Raw genomic sequence first — 16,033 nt, forward strand, 5'->3', positions numbered from 1 at the left:
GTACATATATGGTGAATCAAATTTTTACAGCAAGTAGAACTATCCGGTCGAAAATTTTTTGAAAAGCATCGATAGATCCTACAATCGAAATTTTGACATCTCTACTTTTTCGATCTGTTTCGTGCCGTTGTCAGTCGAGCTTTGCGACTTATTTTCAAAAAGAAATAGTACTTGATATAACTTATAATCACCTTGATATAACTTGACAAACAATGGAGAACCAGAAGCCGATCTCTGTAAAGATGGAGTACGACTCCGTCCTAGTTGAGGATGAAGCCGCCGCGTCCCCGAATCGTGGAGGAATCTACAGGATGAAACGTGCCGACTTGATTTCTGAACTTCGCAGGGAGCAGATGCGGACGCAGTCCATGGTCAAGCGCAAGGACGAGCTGAAGGCCGCCTTGCTGAAGTGGAACAAGCTGCTGATGGACACCAAGCGCTCGTCGAAGGAGCTGGAGAAAAGGGTCCAGTTGCTTATGTGCCAAAACCGGGAACTGGCCAGCGAGAAGGATGGTCTGGCCACCGAGAGGGACGGACTGCTGCAGCAGCTTCAAGAGGAGTTCGCCAAATGCGAGGTTCTGCGCCAGCAAGTCCTGGAGCAGGACCAGTCGAAGAATGCCATCGTAGAGAGTATCCTTCAGGAGAACGCTGCCCAAACTGATAACTTACGCACGGAGATCAGTGACCTCTCCGACCAGCGGGACCTTTTCCACGAGAAACTGCACGAGGTGGGGGACAAACTTTGCTCGGTGGAGGAGAAGCTGGAGAGGATCCAGGACGAGAACAACTGTTCGATTTGTCTCACGCCCTGGGGAGCAGAGGGCTCTCATCGCATGGTGTCCCTGAAGTGCGGCCACCTGTTCGGGGACAGTTGCATCCGGCGGCACTTAAGGCGCGTGGGCGACTGCCCCTACTGCAAGCAGCCAGTTCAGGATCGGCATATCCGCTACATCTTCGGATGTCAGACCTTGCGGCCTGCCCAGCCTGCTCGTCCAGCTCAGGCTGCTCCTCGAGAACAGGATGCTCGTCAGGCACAGGCTGCTCGAGCTCAGGCTGCTCCTTCAGCTCAGGCACATCAACCACAGGCACAAACTCCTGAACAAGCACTGGCCGCTCATCAAGCTCAGGCTGTTCGTCAAGCCCAAGCTGCTATAGCACAGGCTGCTTATGAAGCAGCGTCTGCTGAACAAAATATGATTGCTCTTCAAGCTCCGGCTGCCCGTCCACCACAATGTGGTCCTCAAGACCAGGCTAACGCTCCTCTATATTGTGGTCGTCGAGCTCCGGCTCACCGTACACCACGACGTGATCGTCAAGCCCAGGCTAATCCTCCTTCACGTGATCCGGCTGTTCGTCCACCTGAGCCTCGTGAGGCTTCACGACATCGTGAGTCTCGAGACCAGGCATCACGACATCGTGAGCCTCAAGCTCATTCTTCGCGACATCGTGAGCTTCAAGCCCAGTCTTCACAACATCGTGATCCTCAGGCCCAGCATGCTGTTAACCCTGCCGTTCCTGGCTCACTATCTTACTATTATCGTGCTAATAATGTCGAAATCAACATTATCCGCTACCCCGATGGGTCTTAAGAGCAGGAACACCGTCATCATGATCATCACCATGAGCATCATTGGTAATAATTTAATTTGTTTATTTAGTTTTCAGTTTTAAATTGGTTTGTTATGTTGAATTGCTCGTTGTGTAATCGTATTTGAGTTCAGAGTATATGTAGTCCATTTTTACTAATTAAAAAATTTTAATTTGTATTTTATAATTTAATAAACTTTATATTTTTTCTCTTATTTTCATATTTTTAGAACCGTTCGAAGTTGCGACGTCATTAAATAAACATATAATTTTGAATACAAATGTATACTTCTGATTACCAATCAAAAACACTTAAAACATTTGTTAAAATAAATATTTCAATAATGAAGACCGCGATTACCAGACTGTATGTAAATGGTTGCCCCATCTATCTATCCAGAAGGGCTGGGGCTAGATTTCCTACCCAGACACAATGCATTATTTATCCGCCCTATCAACTAGTCAATACAACATACATGGAAGTTCACAACATTTAAGGTCCATTTTTCACACATGCACCCAAGACGACGAAATTGATGAGAATTTTTGCAGCGCAAGAAATTCGTGTCAGAAAATAAATGAAATAATCAATTTTCGGCTGTCGTTCTGACCAAATCGTGTCAATGTTTTCACCATTTGATTCTTCTTTGGTAAGTTTTTTTTTTCCTTCTGATTTACCACATTTTGATATGCAAATGCTTTGGGAAAAGGCAGACTGATTTAAATATATTTATGTGGGATGCCAGCCAGCATACCGATGTAAACATTCCATATATATATGCGTCTATATATAGTTCCAGTAGCAGAGGCAAAGTTTTTGGCAGCCGGGCCAGACCCTCCGCAAGGACCACAAAACCGCAAGGACAGGGGCTCAAGTAAACTCTGCTTTTCGAATTTGCGGCGGGGAAATTGTATAAAAATGTGATTCCCCCCACGAAGGATGGGAATAGGGATAGGAATAGGCTACCCAAAAGTATAATAAATAAACTCGGTGGCAATTCCTTGGAGCGTTCATCAAAGCAAAATTGATATCAATCATACGCACACAGACGCCCTCACAGCCGTATCTGTCTGTCTATGTGATGGCAAATTGAAACATTATATAAAATATCGGCCTGGCCAGCCCACAAACTACCCACTCGGCAAATTGCCCTTAAAAATAAAACACTGTTAGGGCGAGCCCCAAAAAAACATAGATTGTATAGTCTTAAATTTAAAGGAATTTTCACTAGCTATTTTTAGTCAAAGTCCGTTTGTTCAGGGCAAAAAAACTGAAAAGGGGAGGAAAACTTTCAATGGATTTTCTTCCCTTTGTGGCTTCAACTTTGGAGGTGAAGAAACAAAACAAAGGCAGGAAAATGAAAACAAAGCCGCCGCGGCCAGGCGTGACATTGCTGGAAATGTATGCGGCGGAAAATGAAGTCATTATTCCAAGGTAAGTCCCAGCCGAAAAGTGCCCCGCAAACCGAACCGAAAATCAAAGTCACACTCCACAGAGCCCGCAGCCTTGGCGACGCCGTCTACCCTTTCGGAAAACCCCGTAGTTTTTCCCTGGTTTTTCCGCTTTCCCCAACGTGTCAACGGCAGTCGTGCGTCTCCATCACCATCTCCAGCTCCGTGCCACAGCCACGCATCGCATCCCTTGGATGTCCTGTTCCTCCGACGATGACTCCACCCAACCGCTGTGTCGCACAATAAAAGAAGCAATAAGAAACACGAGTAACGATGATGCCGGGAGTTAGGATGCCAGGATAGAGACATGAATATCCTGCCAGACTCTGAAGATGAAAGTTTAACCGAAGGCAAGCCAACAATTATTATTTATTTCTTTACAATATCTGTTAAAAATATTTATTCTCATATTAAAAGGTTTTTGGATATGTTACTTTTACTGTTTTTAGAATATCTTGATTTATGTTAGGTTATTAGAAATTACATAATATTTAGGGAGCCACATACATATCTTCATCAGAGGCTGGGTTTTTTTTTAATATTTGAATTGATCAGAAAAACCTGTAATATTTGAATATAGGAACAACTTTATAGAATTTTAGAAAGTTTCGTTAATTACAAAAATGTTCAACATTTTATTTTCAAGGCTAACCCCTTTTTTCGGTATACCCCTTTAGTATAGGGTATGGGCAAAGGTCACAGGATGAACTCCCCCTGGACCACCCTCCGCCATCTGCCCTTCGATTTCGCCCAACCCAACCCGGCTGACAATGACATTTACACTTCAGCTGCTACTTTGCTTAAATTTCTTGCAGATGATGAATGAGCCAACGCAACGTTGACGCCCGTTGTGCTCGGTTAAGTCAAAGTTTTTCAGCATTTAGCTCATTAAGCATACAATAGTTATTATAGCCATTGGTTTGAGAGTGATTAAGGATGGAACTGGATAAGGTCTCTTTATGATTTGTAGCTTTAGACAAAGTAGAATTCAATTTGTACTTGCTGCACTCAGAGCAGCTAAAGATTTGGTTTATACCCCACAAAAGGTCAATTAGCCGGTTCCTTATTTTCCTGAAAAGCCGCCAAATGAAAATTTTAATAATGCAAATGTTTTGTTGTAGCCACGCTACTCTTGCGGCTTGTTGCATGCATTTAGTAACTGCAGCATATGCACTGTGACTAACAGTTTTCAGTAATTTATGATGAGATTTAACTGGAATTAAGTACAAAATAACCCAAATTATATCCAATTTTATTAAAACTAAATTTAATTGGATCAGATACAATCATTAAATCTATTTTCTTTACCCATAGTTTTGTATATCGCATTTATTTTTTATTTGACCAACTTGATTGACTTTTTGTATGATATATGGGTATTTCTCGAGGTGTACCTGCTCTTCCAGTGCCTTTGGCAATGTGCCATCATCGGCTTGTCGTCCTCAGTTATTTTAGCGTCGTCGGTGCCTGCTCCTTCACACAACAATGCCCCCAAAAACCGACCGACAACGAGCGCCGAGTTAATTGAATTGTGTTTACTCTATGGGACCAGGAGGACACAGGGCTCCGTGTTATTTCGGGACTCCTTTTTAGGCCGTGCAGCCTCAGAGGAAAGTCATTCCGGACGACTTGCTGCAAGCCAGCGAGTCAACTTTTCCATTTGAATCCGTCGCTGAGTGGCTGCTCACTGAAATATCGGACCAAATGCTCGGGACATGTGTTTCATTTCCAATCTGGAGAGTAAGCCAAGTCCACAAAGTATAAACTCAATTTGCAAATTTCCGTCCGAAGGCTCATTAAAAGTTTGGGCTTAAAACAAAAGAGATGATGAACTGAGTTTATGCAGAGGAAGTTCAGATTCTATAGATTTTTTTTCAAGTTCATTTTATTTTTATAAATATTCATTGAACTAGACAAGTAAAATGTGTATTTTAAATGGTAGTATAGATAATGAACTAAGAAGTTAAACCAAGTTAATGCAGCTGCAGTTCAGGTTTTAAAGAATTTTTGCAAGTTCTGCATCTCTTAAATATATATTATTCCTGATAATATTTTATATAAGTTTAATCTTGAGTATAAATGTATAATTTAATAACTAACACTCAAAACTCTCAATTCACAACATCGCACGGCATAACCCACGTCGACTTGTAACCAAGTTTTGAGTAGACTTTCTGAATAATAAATACGGCAATGCGAGTCCCAACAAAAGCGCAAAGTTAGCCAGCTAATTGTAATGATAATTAGCGTAATTGGCGGGCAGGTAAGCTGCTGTCCTCCCAAATCCGATCAGCTTCCCCGCCTAAAAAGACAATATAATCGCCCACTGGTTTGGTAAATAGAGTTTCCTCCTCTCCCCAAATAATGCTGGTTTCAATTACGGAATTTTATGATGTTTATGGCCACGATTGTAACGCTTTCGCAGTTCGCTAATGCGTCAAGTGGCCGCAGGACATTTCCCCGCCAGGACAAAGTAATTTCGAGCTCGTGCGAAATGCAAAAGTTTCGCCAAGTGCGCATTGCGCCGATAAAAAGTTTCGATTATAATAGAAATTTCGGGATGTCGGCAAAACGGGAAATGAGAAATGGTTGGTTTTGGGGCATGCTACATTTAATTTCAAAAGCCAAGAGGGAATTGTTTGAAATTGTTATTTAACAGCATTGAGATGTGGGTATAAGACAAAAGGCGTTCGAAAGTTGAGTCCAACAAATCTAGATTTAATCGGAGACAAGATGCAGGCAGAGCAAATAAATGGGCATTATTAAAATAAACTTATTTTATTGTCTTACAATTTTAAGATTTTATTTGAAGATTAAAAACCTTCTGCCTTATAATTTAAAGATTTTATTTGAAGATTAAATAGCTTCTGCCAGCTAAAATCACTCATACGCCACGTGTTCGCTAACAGAGCATACCACACACAGCTGTTTCATTCCACTCAATTTCCGCTGCCAACAACAGAGCCAAGTTAACATCACTCAAGGCCATTGCAGATGGATTCCTTGATGACTTAAACGTCTTTACCGTCTTTGACTTTATGTGTCAAACAAACGCTTTATATTATGACTGCATTGTTTGAGGACAAAGTTCCTTTTCTGCTTGGCTTTGTCTGCAAATGGAACGTGTTCATTAAGTTAACTACGTATTTACCCACAGCGAGGAACAATAAAAAATAGTTGTGAATACTTTGTGGACCTTTGATTTATGGCAATTGCAATTGCGTTGAGCCACCGACAATTTGCTCGCTGTAAATTAAAGCTCAATGGCAATTGGATTGCCGGGTCGCCAAGGAGATGTCTTTTTCCTTCCAAGGGGACACTACGTATAGCGAACACACATGAAGGGAACCCATTAACGACAGCGCTACTCAGCATAACGACAAAACTTTTACACGTGCAGAGGACAAAGTTTGGGCAATCATTTTAATTTTTACGATCTTCCGATGAAGGCACAAAAACTAAACCGTATACTATTCGGTTCATACAGAGGAAAATATCGTTGATTAATATAATTTTAATTTAAATAAAATAATATTAAATATTATTAGAAATAGTAAATATGAAGATTATAAAAGCGTTCTAGATAATACTATTCGGTTTATACAGAGGAAAATATTGTTGATCAATATAGTTTTGATTTAAATAACACAATATTAGAAATGTAAGAAATATAACGTATTAAGATTATAAAAGCATTCGAGATAATCCAGATAGAAAATAAATGCATCTTGTTAAGTACTTTAACACCTTTTAGATTTTTTCTCAGTACAATTTTGGGATGCTCCTTCTATAGCAGATCCTTTCTTTCCTTTTCCCGCTGATTGTCCTTTTTTTCTGTGTGTGTAAATAACATTTAGAGACTTACTTTTAAGGCCGCCCTGACAGGTTTATTGCTGTGTGTGTGAGTGTGTTCAATAGCCTGGGACACCGCATGATTATGCGAAAATTACGCATACGCCGCATATGCCACGTGCGATTGCTCACATTTGAAGTGCTAAGACCACTTTCGGTATCTGTAGGGAATGCTGCGAGAATTGAGCGCGACTTTATCAATATTTTTACATGTTTTCATGCATTATTAATGCATTTAATTTGTCTGAAAAGGCAAAAGTGCCGAAAACAGGCGACTAACGAGCACAGTGGGATAGATTGGTTAAATTCCTAGTCATAAATTATCTAAAGAAATTATTTAAAAAAAAAATGTATACTTTTAAAATATAAATATCCAAACAATTTTTGACAAACTTCGATATATTTTTAATCACACTTAATTAATATTTAATACAAATTTATTTATATTAATCCCATTGTCATTCTCAAATAAAAATGTTTACGAGGTACCCAGGACAAGATGTCCTATGAGGAATACACAATCATAAAAAACACATCAGAAACCAATTTTTATGAATACTTGCGTAAATGAAAATCAATAAAACACGCACATTTCGTGTATGTTTTTATATGTAAAACCGGTACACGAAAGACAACTTTTCCGAATCATCCAAAAAGTGTGGGGAATGCGAGTCTTGGGAAAACAAGACGGAAGCGGCATTTAAACACTTTCCGTACCCAAAAGCAGGCGATGTTAAATGAAGCGCATAATGGGCGCAACAATAAGTCCAAATGTGTCTCCGAATTGTTTGGCAATGTAATCAATAAAGGGCGACCTGACATATTTGAATATCGATAAAAGGCAGAAAGCCCAAAGACCCAAGGGGGTGTGCGCATACATATATAGGGGGCTATGACGAGGGAAAACGGGAACATTTGGGCCCGATGGAATGCAGTGATATGTGAAATGATTTGACGTTTGATTTGTAAATGAAATTAAACGGGCGGTGAAAATGCCAGTAAAATGCACAGGGGGATGGAAAGCTAACAGTGATAAATGAATGAATTTAAATAATTTATGCCTGCTTAAGTGACACATTTCCAAGCTAAACGTTTGATCTAAACGTAATTTATTGCGTTGACTTCTATAAAGTCATACAATCATTTGGTTGAATAATAAGAAGTAAGTGGCATTATATACATACATATATTATTAATTATCATCTGACTTAAAAATTATCTAAAAAACAGAACGACATCTTTGTAGTTGAAAATGTTTTAATTTTGCTCGAATCAAGTTGAATTGGCGGTATTTACATTGTATCCAGTGGCGGATCCAGAGACAATTCTTGGGGGGGAAATTGAACTTATTCTTCGATTTGGGGTTCAAACTTATTATTGCGAGAGAAATACAGTACAAATTATAGAAGAGTGTCACTGTTGTATTTTCATTTTTTTATTGCAGAGAATATTTTTCTAGCAAACAAGTAAAATTTTCAGGTTCTGTGGTTCCAAGGGGGGGGGAAATTTCCCTAATTTCCCCCCCCGTGGATCCGCCACTGTTGTATCACAACAAATAAACTATTCAGTCAGTAGTGTTACTTATCAAAAAGTTGGTAAATATACTCAAGTTAACTTTTCTCTTCTCACCACTTCGTTCTGGTATTGAGAACATTAACACCAAAATATACTTATACGGGTTTCAAGAACGAATGTTCTCAATTCAATAACAATTTACTTGAATATTTCTCTCAGAACGCACTACTTGAATAATATTTTTATATAAAAAAGTTTTAAATGGTTATCTTTTTGTCTTGTTGGCTGTGATATTGTTTATGTCTTGTCAAGGCAACGCAAATTGATTGATTTCCTCCTAAATGTCCTTAAATATATTTGCATTTCGGCAGGTCACGACTCAATGGGCCCTTTCTCTGTCAGCTTTGCCGAGTGTCGAATCCAAAGCAAACTTTGTGTTTCAAGTTCAACTTGATCATCAAAATCGGTCTGAATGAACTTTTTTGTCTGGGCTAGGTCGAAATAAATGCCAAGTCGTGACCGTAAAAATCAAAAGAAATTTACCATGTCTCAGGGGGGGTGGGCAAAAGTGTTTACGCTGAGTATATTGCATTGATACAAATCATTGCAGCGCGCTGCATTTGCAATTCCTGCTGCTGATGGCAGCCAAAAATTTATGTGATTTTTATTTGCTTGAACTTCTGCTTTATTCTTCTTTTTTCATTGGCCCTGAACTCGACAGGATGTGCGGCGTGGGCAGGAGTATTTGTGCAGCAAATGAGGCGTGCAGGCGAGGAGGCAGGAAGCAGGAAGCTGCTCGGTTAAACTCCGCCCGGATACTTGACTTTTATGGCACTCGGCTGCAATCACCTGCGCTCCTTGCGCTTCATTAGCCATTAATTTGGGCGGCTGCACACAAAAACGGCTGCTCAACGGGGGGGCGTGGTCCGGGTAACACTAAATCTTGGCCTTCTCGGTGCGCTTGGCTAAGCTTCGACGGAAAAATCGCTTCGCATAAGCAAAAATTCCGGGGCGACGTGGCCCAAATGTGCAGCAGGAAGTCTCCGCGAACCCAGCTTGCCACGCAAAAACTTCTCAGACATTCGTGTCGAAGACAGCTGAGAATTTGGCACTGTGGATTGTGGAAAAAATGGGAATATATCGAAGGAAAATGCAAGTGGTTCGAGGTATTCAACTTTTAATAAACTGCTTTTGTAGTTGATTGCACCAAGCTTTTTATTTACATTTTTAAAGAATAAATGTTAATTAAAAAAGATAAAAACCTTAAAATTAAAAAGTTTTGAAACTGATTGCTTTTTAAAGCAAATAAAAATTATAATAAAATATATTCAATTTGAAAACATTTATTGAAATTTTATTTTTTTTAATTTGATTTTAAAGTTATTAGCATTTTTAATCCAATATAAATTTAACAAAAATTTATTTCAAATCATTTTAAAACCGATTGCTATACAAATTAGATCAAAAAAGCACAGATATTTTCAACTAGAAGTTACTTAAGAATTTTAAAATGTTTTGTTATGTTTCATGGGACGTTGAAAATTGCTTAAGAAATACCACAAAACCCATAAAAAACCCTTGGCTTGAGCAAACTCTACCAGTGTACTCCACTCCTGACAGTCGGAACAACATAATTCAAGGACTGTTCGACAAAAAAGGAAACTTATTTCTCCAGCAAAGCGCCAAATAATCTATTAGGTTTGGAATAACACACATTCAGCGATGGGAAATGGACAAGGATACCGTAGCAAAAACGTCAAATTGCTGAGAAAAACAGGTCCAAGTGGAGGGGAGGTGAATGGAAACAAATAACGAGCGGGTGCAGGAGCAATTTGAGGATTTCAGGAGGTCGAGGGGAAGACTTCAGCAACGACGTGTCAGCATCGAAATGGAAAAGAGCTCGGTTGGAGAACAAGCAAAACACATCCCACTACAGGCAGTTGTGGCACTCCGACAAGAAATGTAAAAAAAAGACAAACCCAAGTAAAAACTGTTCGCTTCGCTCGAACAACACGTCGTATACGCTATGCTTCAGTTGGGCCTGAATCGAAAGTTCTAGAGAGATTTGCGCGACATGCCAGCAGCAAAATTAGTTTTGTCCTGCCAAAGTGCGGCACAAAGTTTGGTCACAACGAAATGGACAGTCGGACAGACTCTTGAGCTGACACAGATACGTTCACTGATCCAACTCGATTCCAATCCGAACTCAATATCCGTGCAAATGTACACAGAAATGTCCAAGAAGTGCAGGCCTTGAGGCTCTTTTGCCTCGTTTTTTCTTCATTTTTTGTGCTCTTTTCCCTGTTGACATTCTATTGAGGTACTCGGAATTTCAGCAATTTATTTAGCCAATAAAAACATTCTGACGAGGTAATTCACAGTCCAACTTGGGAAAAAAAATATATGCAAGTAGGAAAGGTTTTTGCTGAAATCATGAAGGAATTTTCTAAGTAAATTGGTGAAGACAAACGTTTTTATATCTGTTGGATATTCTAGTGGAGAAGAATATGGTTTGGTTATAAGGAGAAAAGCAAAAGTTTAAATATTAACATTAATGAAAATTACATTTTATTTTTCACAGGACTTTAATTTTCAATCAAATGAGCTAAAAATCTCGAATTTGTCTTGGCCAAATGCAACACAATACTTGCATGCAAATGGCTAATTAATATTAAAAACATCAGCGGCCTGTGGCACATGGAATGCGAGAACTTGGAATTATTATGCATACGCCCCGTTGAACGGGCGGTATTAGCTGCCTGACTCGTGCACGACAGCTTAGACGAATGGCTTGAGCTGCTGCCTTGAGTTGCTACTTAGTTTAGCATAAAATTTTAATTTTAATTGCTAGCATGTGCGTGGCAGTAGGGCCGATGGTTTGACGGGCCACACGCCACATCCCGGCGTCTGGAACCCCTCTCATTAATTAAGCTTTTAATTAAACTTTTCGTCGTATTATGCGAGTGCGTTAAGTTGATTAACCTGGAGCCATCTCGGAGGTGTCAATGTTTAATGCATCAGGAGGACGGAGGAGTATCCGTGTCCGTACACGCCTCTCCCATCCACGGGAAGTTTTTAATGAATTTTTTAACGCCAGCACACAGGACATCATTGGCAAGCCGAGCTGAAGCCAAGATTTCTGGGGGCGAAGTGAGGGGATTCTGTATAATTTCCATATGCATATCGATCGACCATCCAACGGATTTTATTGCAATCAACGGAGGTGTCAGCGACTATTTTTCTTCTCGAAAATGGATGAAGATGAAGCTCCTTTGTTGGAGATGTCAGGGACAGACCAGAGGATTAAAACAATGAAGGTGTCCGAGGAAATTAAATAAAGCCCTTGTGGGTCGATTGCAAAACATCAATCACTCAGTGAACTGTCATTGCAAGAGGAGAATAAAAATGTAGACCAAGTCTTAACTTATGCACAGAATTTTAATTATTAAAGAAACGATTTTACATGAAACCCCTGCGGCTTCTAATCGCTTTGACATCAAAGAATTTTAAGTTGACACATAAATTTTGTCCGACACTTTGCACTCACCTTTTTCACACACCCTTGGGTGATTTTCGAGTGGCCCTTACAAAGCGGCATAAAACCCTTTGCTAGTTTTAATGGCCGCCCTTTTGGTCTAATGGCCACTGACAGCTTATTAAAATGTCAAAGTTGTAAACTTTTGCTATGTTTTCCCCTCATTTCTGGACACTTTTCAGTCCGCAACTTAATTACCAATGCTGAAATGTTTGGGCTGCAGTTAATCAACATGCAACCATAATTTATTCAACTCAATCAACGGAGCGCACACTTTTATCTCGTTCGCTCAGAAAATATCACGCATACGCCATGGTCGCCGTGTTGAAAAGAAAACCTCGTTTCGGTTAATTTCTTTTGCACTTTTTGCGCTGCTGTGCGGGGATTACAAATTGCACAAATGAGTTTAAAAATACGTGTAGTTTGGAATTAAAAAAGAAGTTGTACAAAACTGACTTATGTATGCGCTTAAAAAGGGATAACAGAAATAGTTGGTTTAAGTCTACTGGCTTCAATGGAAACTAAATTAAATATTATGTTTTTTATGGGAGGAATTTCGTTAGTTTAGAGATTTTATTTCATACAAAAAGCTACCACGTTTAACAATTTTCCACCAATTGTTAAAGTGTTTTTGTTTCATTTGTTCGCTTTGGCAAAAAAATTAAAATGAAATCCCGGCAGACAGTGAGCAATATAAATTTTATATATTTATAAAGGAGGTCCTTTTTCCGTGTCCAAAACATGTAGCAAACTGTTAAAGCGTAATTGAAAATAATTTAATGATGAGACTGATATGTGGGTTTTTTTTGCAATTCCACGACAAGCTTCACTTGCATTTGCAATTACCCATTCCCAATAAATGTCGGTGGACGTGTAAGCGGCTTGTAAAGTGTTGCATTCGCAGTGCCCTTTTCATTTTCCAATTTGGCAGCCGGCTCCCTGCCTTAATTATGGGTTAAAACGATGACAGCTATAATATATCAATTAGTGGCGCCAGTTTAACTATGATTAATGTAAATAAATAAAAGTCAGAGGGGCATTGATTAAAATTAAATCCGTGCACAGGGTCGCATAATTCAATGGCAGTCGCAATTTATGCAATCCCGCTTAAACGCCACTTGATAACATTTGCATTGCAAAAAAAATCAGAATGATTCCGGAGGCGGGCAAGCTGGGGGCGTGGTCGAATCCGTAGAATGCAAAAATGCAGCGGAAACGGAAGCTTAGCCTGCAGTACTTTGCCAGCCCGTGGCGCGTTTATCTTTTGCTCAAACATTTGTTCGCTTTCCGTCCCTCGAAACTTTTCTGCGGTTCTCTTCAGGTTTTTTATTTTTAACCTTTTTGCCGCATTTCCCCATTTTTTCCCACATTTTGTAAATATTTGCAAAAGCCTGAAGTGTAGGTTTTTTAGGGGAGTTTAAAGTTGATGTCATCTTGGCTTAATTGGCACCCCCTTTTTGGACTGTTTGTGTATGCACTCGTTTTGCTTTTTTATGTGATGAGACACTGTTGGTGGAATTGAATCATAAAAGTGTTGCAAATGACACGGCAAATTAACGGCAGCTGTCGCATAAAAGACAGTCAGTTTATTATTTATGGAAAGGAATTGAAATGGGAGGACCCTTGCCTTCCAACTGGTTAGCATACTGCGTAGTTTACAACACTTTTTTTGTTTTATGAGCGACCCAGAGTTCGGAAAACCATCAACTGCAGGGTAATGTATATCCAGATATTCAGATACCCAGCCCTATTTGGCCCGCTGGTGCGTAAGTGCGTCTGGCCGTAAAAAATGAAATGTTATCCCTGCTCCGATATATACTCCTACAAGTGTTGGCGTTTCCATGTGGATGCCGGGTGTTGAACAAAGTAACACGCAGCTTGACATTCGCCTTGATATATCGAAGTCAACAGCCGGGGAAATGGGTGGGTCCTTAACGCAGCTGCGCCTGCACTAAAATAGTTGAAATTCGTTTCCTCTCTCACTGGTTTTGTGGCTTACTGCAGTAACGGGAGATGGAAGGATCCTTGGGTACCCAGATGATGGATGTGGCTGGGCTTCAATGTTGCAGGATAAAAGATGCACGGGATTTGGAGTGACAAAATGGATAATGCTGCTGGTTTTGTTAAGAATTTTTCATTTTGCCATATATTTATTGAAATAACATAATATCTCATTGTCTTAATATTTTCGAATATTTTTTACAATTATACTTCCTATATCTAAACCAAAATAACTATAGAAATTACTTTTTTTTTGTACTCCTCATTTGCCTTATTTTTTGCAATGCCTTCATTCTTTTCTGAAATAAAGTAATATCCGTTTTATTGCCTATTTATTGAATAAACAAAATATTGTCTGATAGAAGCCCATGTTTTGTACAATAAATTCTGCAATTTTTCTTTTTAAACAAGAGACTTTAAGAAAATTAGGATACATATATCTTAATGCAAAAAAAGTCTTAATCATTTGTAAAAATTTAGAACCTACCATTTGTATTCACGGAATGGTTTCTTTGCTTTACTGGTGTATGTATTCTTTTCTGAAATCAAGGACTTTCCCTTTATCTTTTTATTTGTTTAATAAATAAGTAAATAAGTGAAAACAATTTAGTCTAGTTTAAAAGGTAAATCTTTTTTTTTTACCTTTTCAATATCACACATTTTAATAGAATCATTCTTTCGAATAAGAAATATTGGTTATACCAACTAAACATCATAGAAAACTGCATCTTTTTTTTCATTCCTTCACCTTTTTTTTCAGTGCATGCATTCTTTTCTGGAATATTAATTAAGGGCCTGCCTGCTAAATGCCCCGACAACTGCCTCTGCTCAAAGTTATGCACTGGCGATAACGAGATATTTTGAGTGGGAAATGCTTCTGGCTGCCAACCTCAACTGTCACAGGAGTGACCCAACACCCACGCCGTCGGCAAAGAGCTTTGGCACGTTCTTGTGGTAGGTACAAATCCCAATCCCATTCCCTGGCATCCTGAAAAGGAAGTCGTCTGTAGGTGGACAAGTGGGTTGGTATTCTTGCCCAGCAAGAAGGAGCTCGCTCGTGTGGCTTGTATTTAAATGATTTCATTAGGGGCGCGCGTGCAGGGGTATCCTGGGAGCATCATCGCATGTAAGGCATTACCTTAACTCATTTATCACCACATTTAACAGCCCCAAACTCGAGACTCTGGACCGAGAAACCCCCGAACCCGAAAACCCCAATCTGGTGTGTAATCGAGCGCCCAGGCCGAAATCGCTTTGTGTGACTTCCATACGAAAATATGTAAGAAGGGCCCGGGCTCAAGTCTTTTGTGCATGCGCTAGCGAAATTTGTTAATTTCATTTGCCCAGTTTGCACAGGACTCGCTTTCTTTTAGTGTTTTTGTTTCTGGCCAGGGACCCCTTTCCTACATTTTTGGCCCGCTTTTTGGCCCGGTCTTTGGCCCTTTTGCTCTTTTGTTTGCTCTGTGTGGGCAGAGCTCACTTGTAATTATGTTTGTCCTTTAATTGTGCTCATTATGCGTGTGCTGATTAGGCCATGCCCCAAGTGGCTCAATTAATGTGCATGCCACGATGCAAAAAATTCCCACAAAACCAAAAGCACACGGTTGTACACTCAGCGAAATATGCTGTCCAATTAAATTATTTTAGTATAGGAAAGTAGCTGTCAGATATTGAAGTACTTTTTGTAACACCTAGAATGTTATACTAAAGGAAAATGTATAGTCAGACCTAACAGTATGAGAATGTTTTTAAGAACTAAAAATATTTTTAAAAAATAGTTGACAGATATTAAAGTTATTTTTGCAATCGTTAAAAGATTTTTTAATTTGTTTATAAATCACATTTCAAACACTAAATTCTTTGTCTTTTAATTTAATAATTTTTAATTAATTAATTAACCTTTTTTTACCTTCAAAATAAACTGCCTTTTTGAGTGCATTCTATGTGCTTACCAGATGGTATACTCTTTCCTTTTCTCAAATTCCTTTAAGTTTATTTGCCCAGAAAATGATATTTACTTGATCCCGAAACAAAACCTCCACTGCTGTCCACTTTGCCAGCGGGACAATACTTTGGGCAAACAGAATCAGA

The 16,033-nt window shown here is 39.4% G+C and overlaps 1 protein-coding gene across 1 annotated transcript; it reads left to right on the forward strand.

Moving 5' to 3' along the window:
* The first annotated feature begins 122 nt into the window (after nt 1-122).
* LOC119547479 lies at nt 123-1,889 on the forward strand. Its single transcript, XM_037854364.1, has 2 exons — nt 123-1,633; nt 1,818-1,889. Exon 1 carries the CDS (start codon nt 213-215, stop codon nt 1,587-1,589), a length of 1,377 nt encoding a protein of 458 aa, XP_037710292.1. The 5' UTR covers nt 123-212; the 3' UTR covers nt 1,590-1,633; nt 1,818-1,889.
* The last annotated feature ends 14,144 nt before the right edge of the window (nt 1,890-16,033 follow it).

Source organism: Drosophila subpulchrella, chromosome 2L, assembly GCF_014743375.2.
Source record: "Drosophila subpulchrella strain 33 F10 #4 breed RU33 chromosome 2L, RU_Dsub_v1.1 Primary Assembly, whole genome shotgun sequence".
In the NCBI taxonomy this organism is placed as follows: domain Eukaryota; kingdom Metazoa; phylum Arthropoda; class Insecta; order Diptera; family Drosophilidae; genus Drosophila; species Drosophila subpulchrella.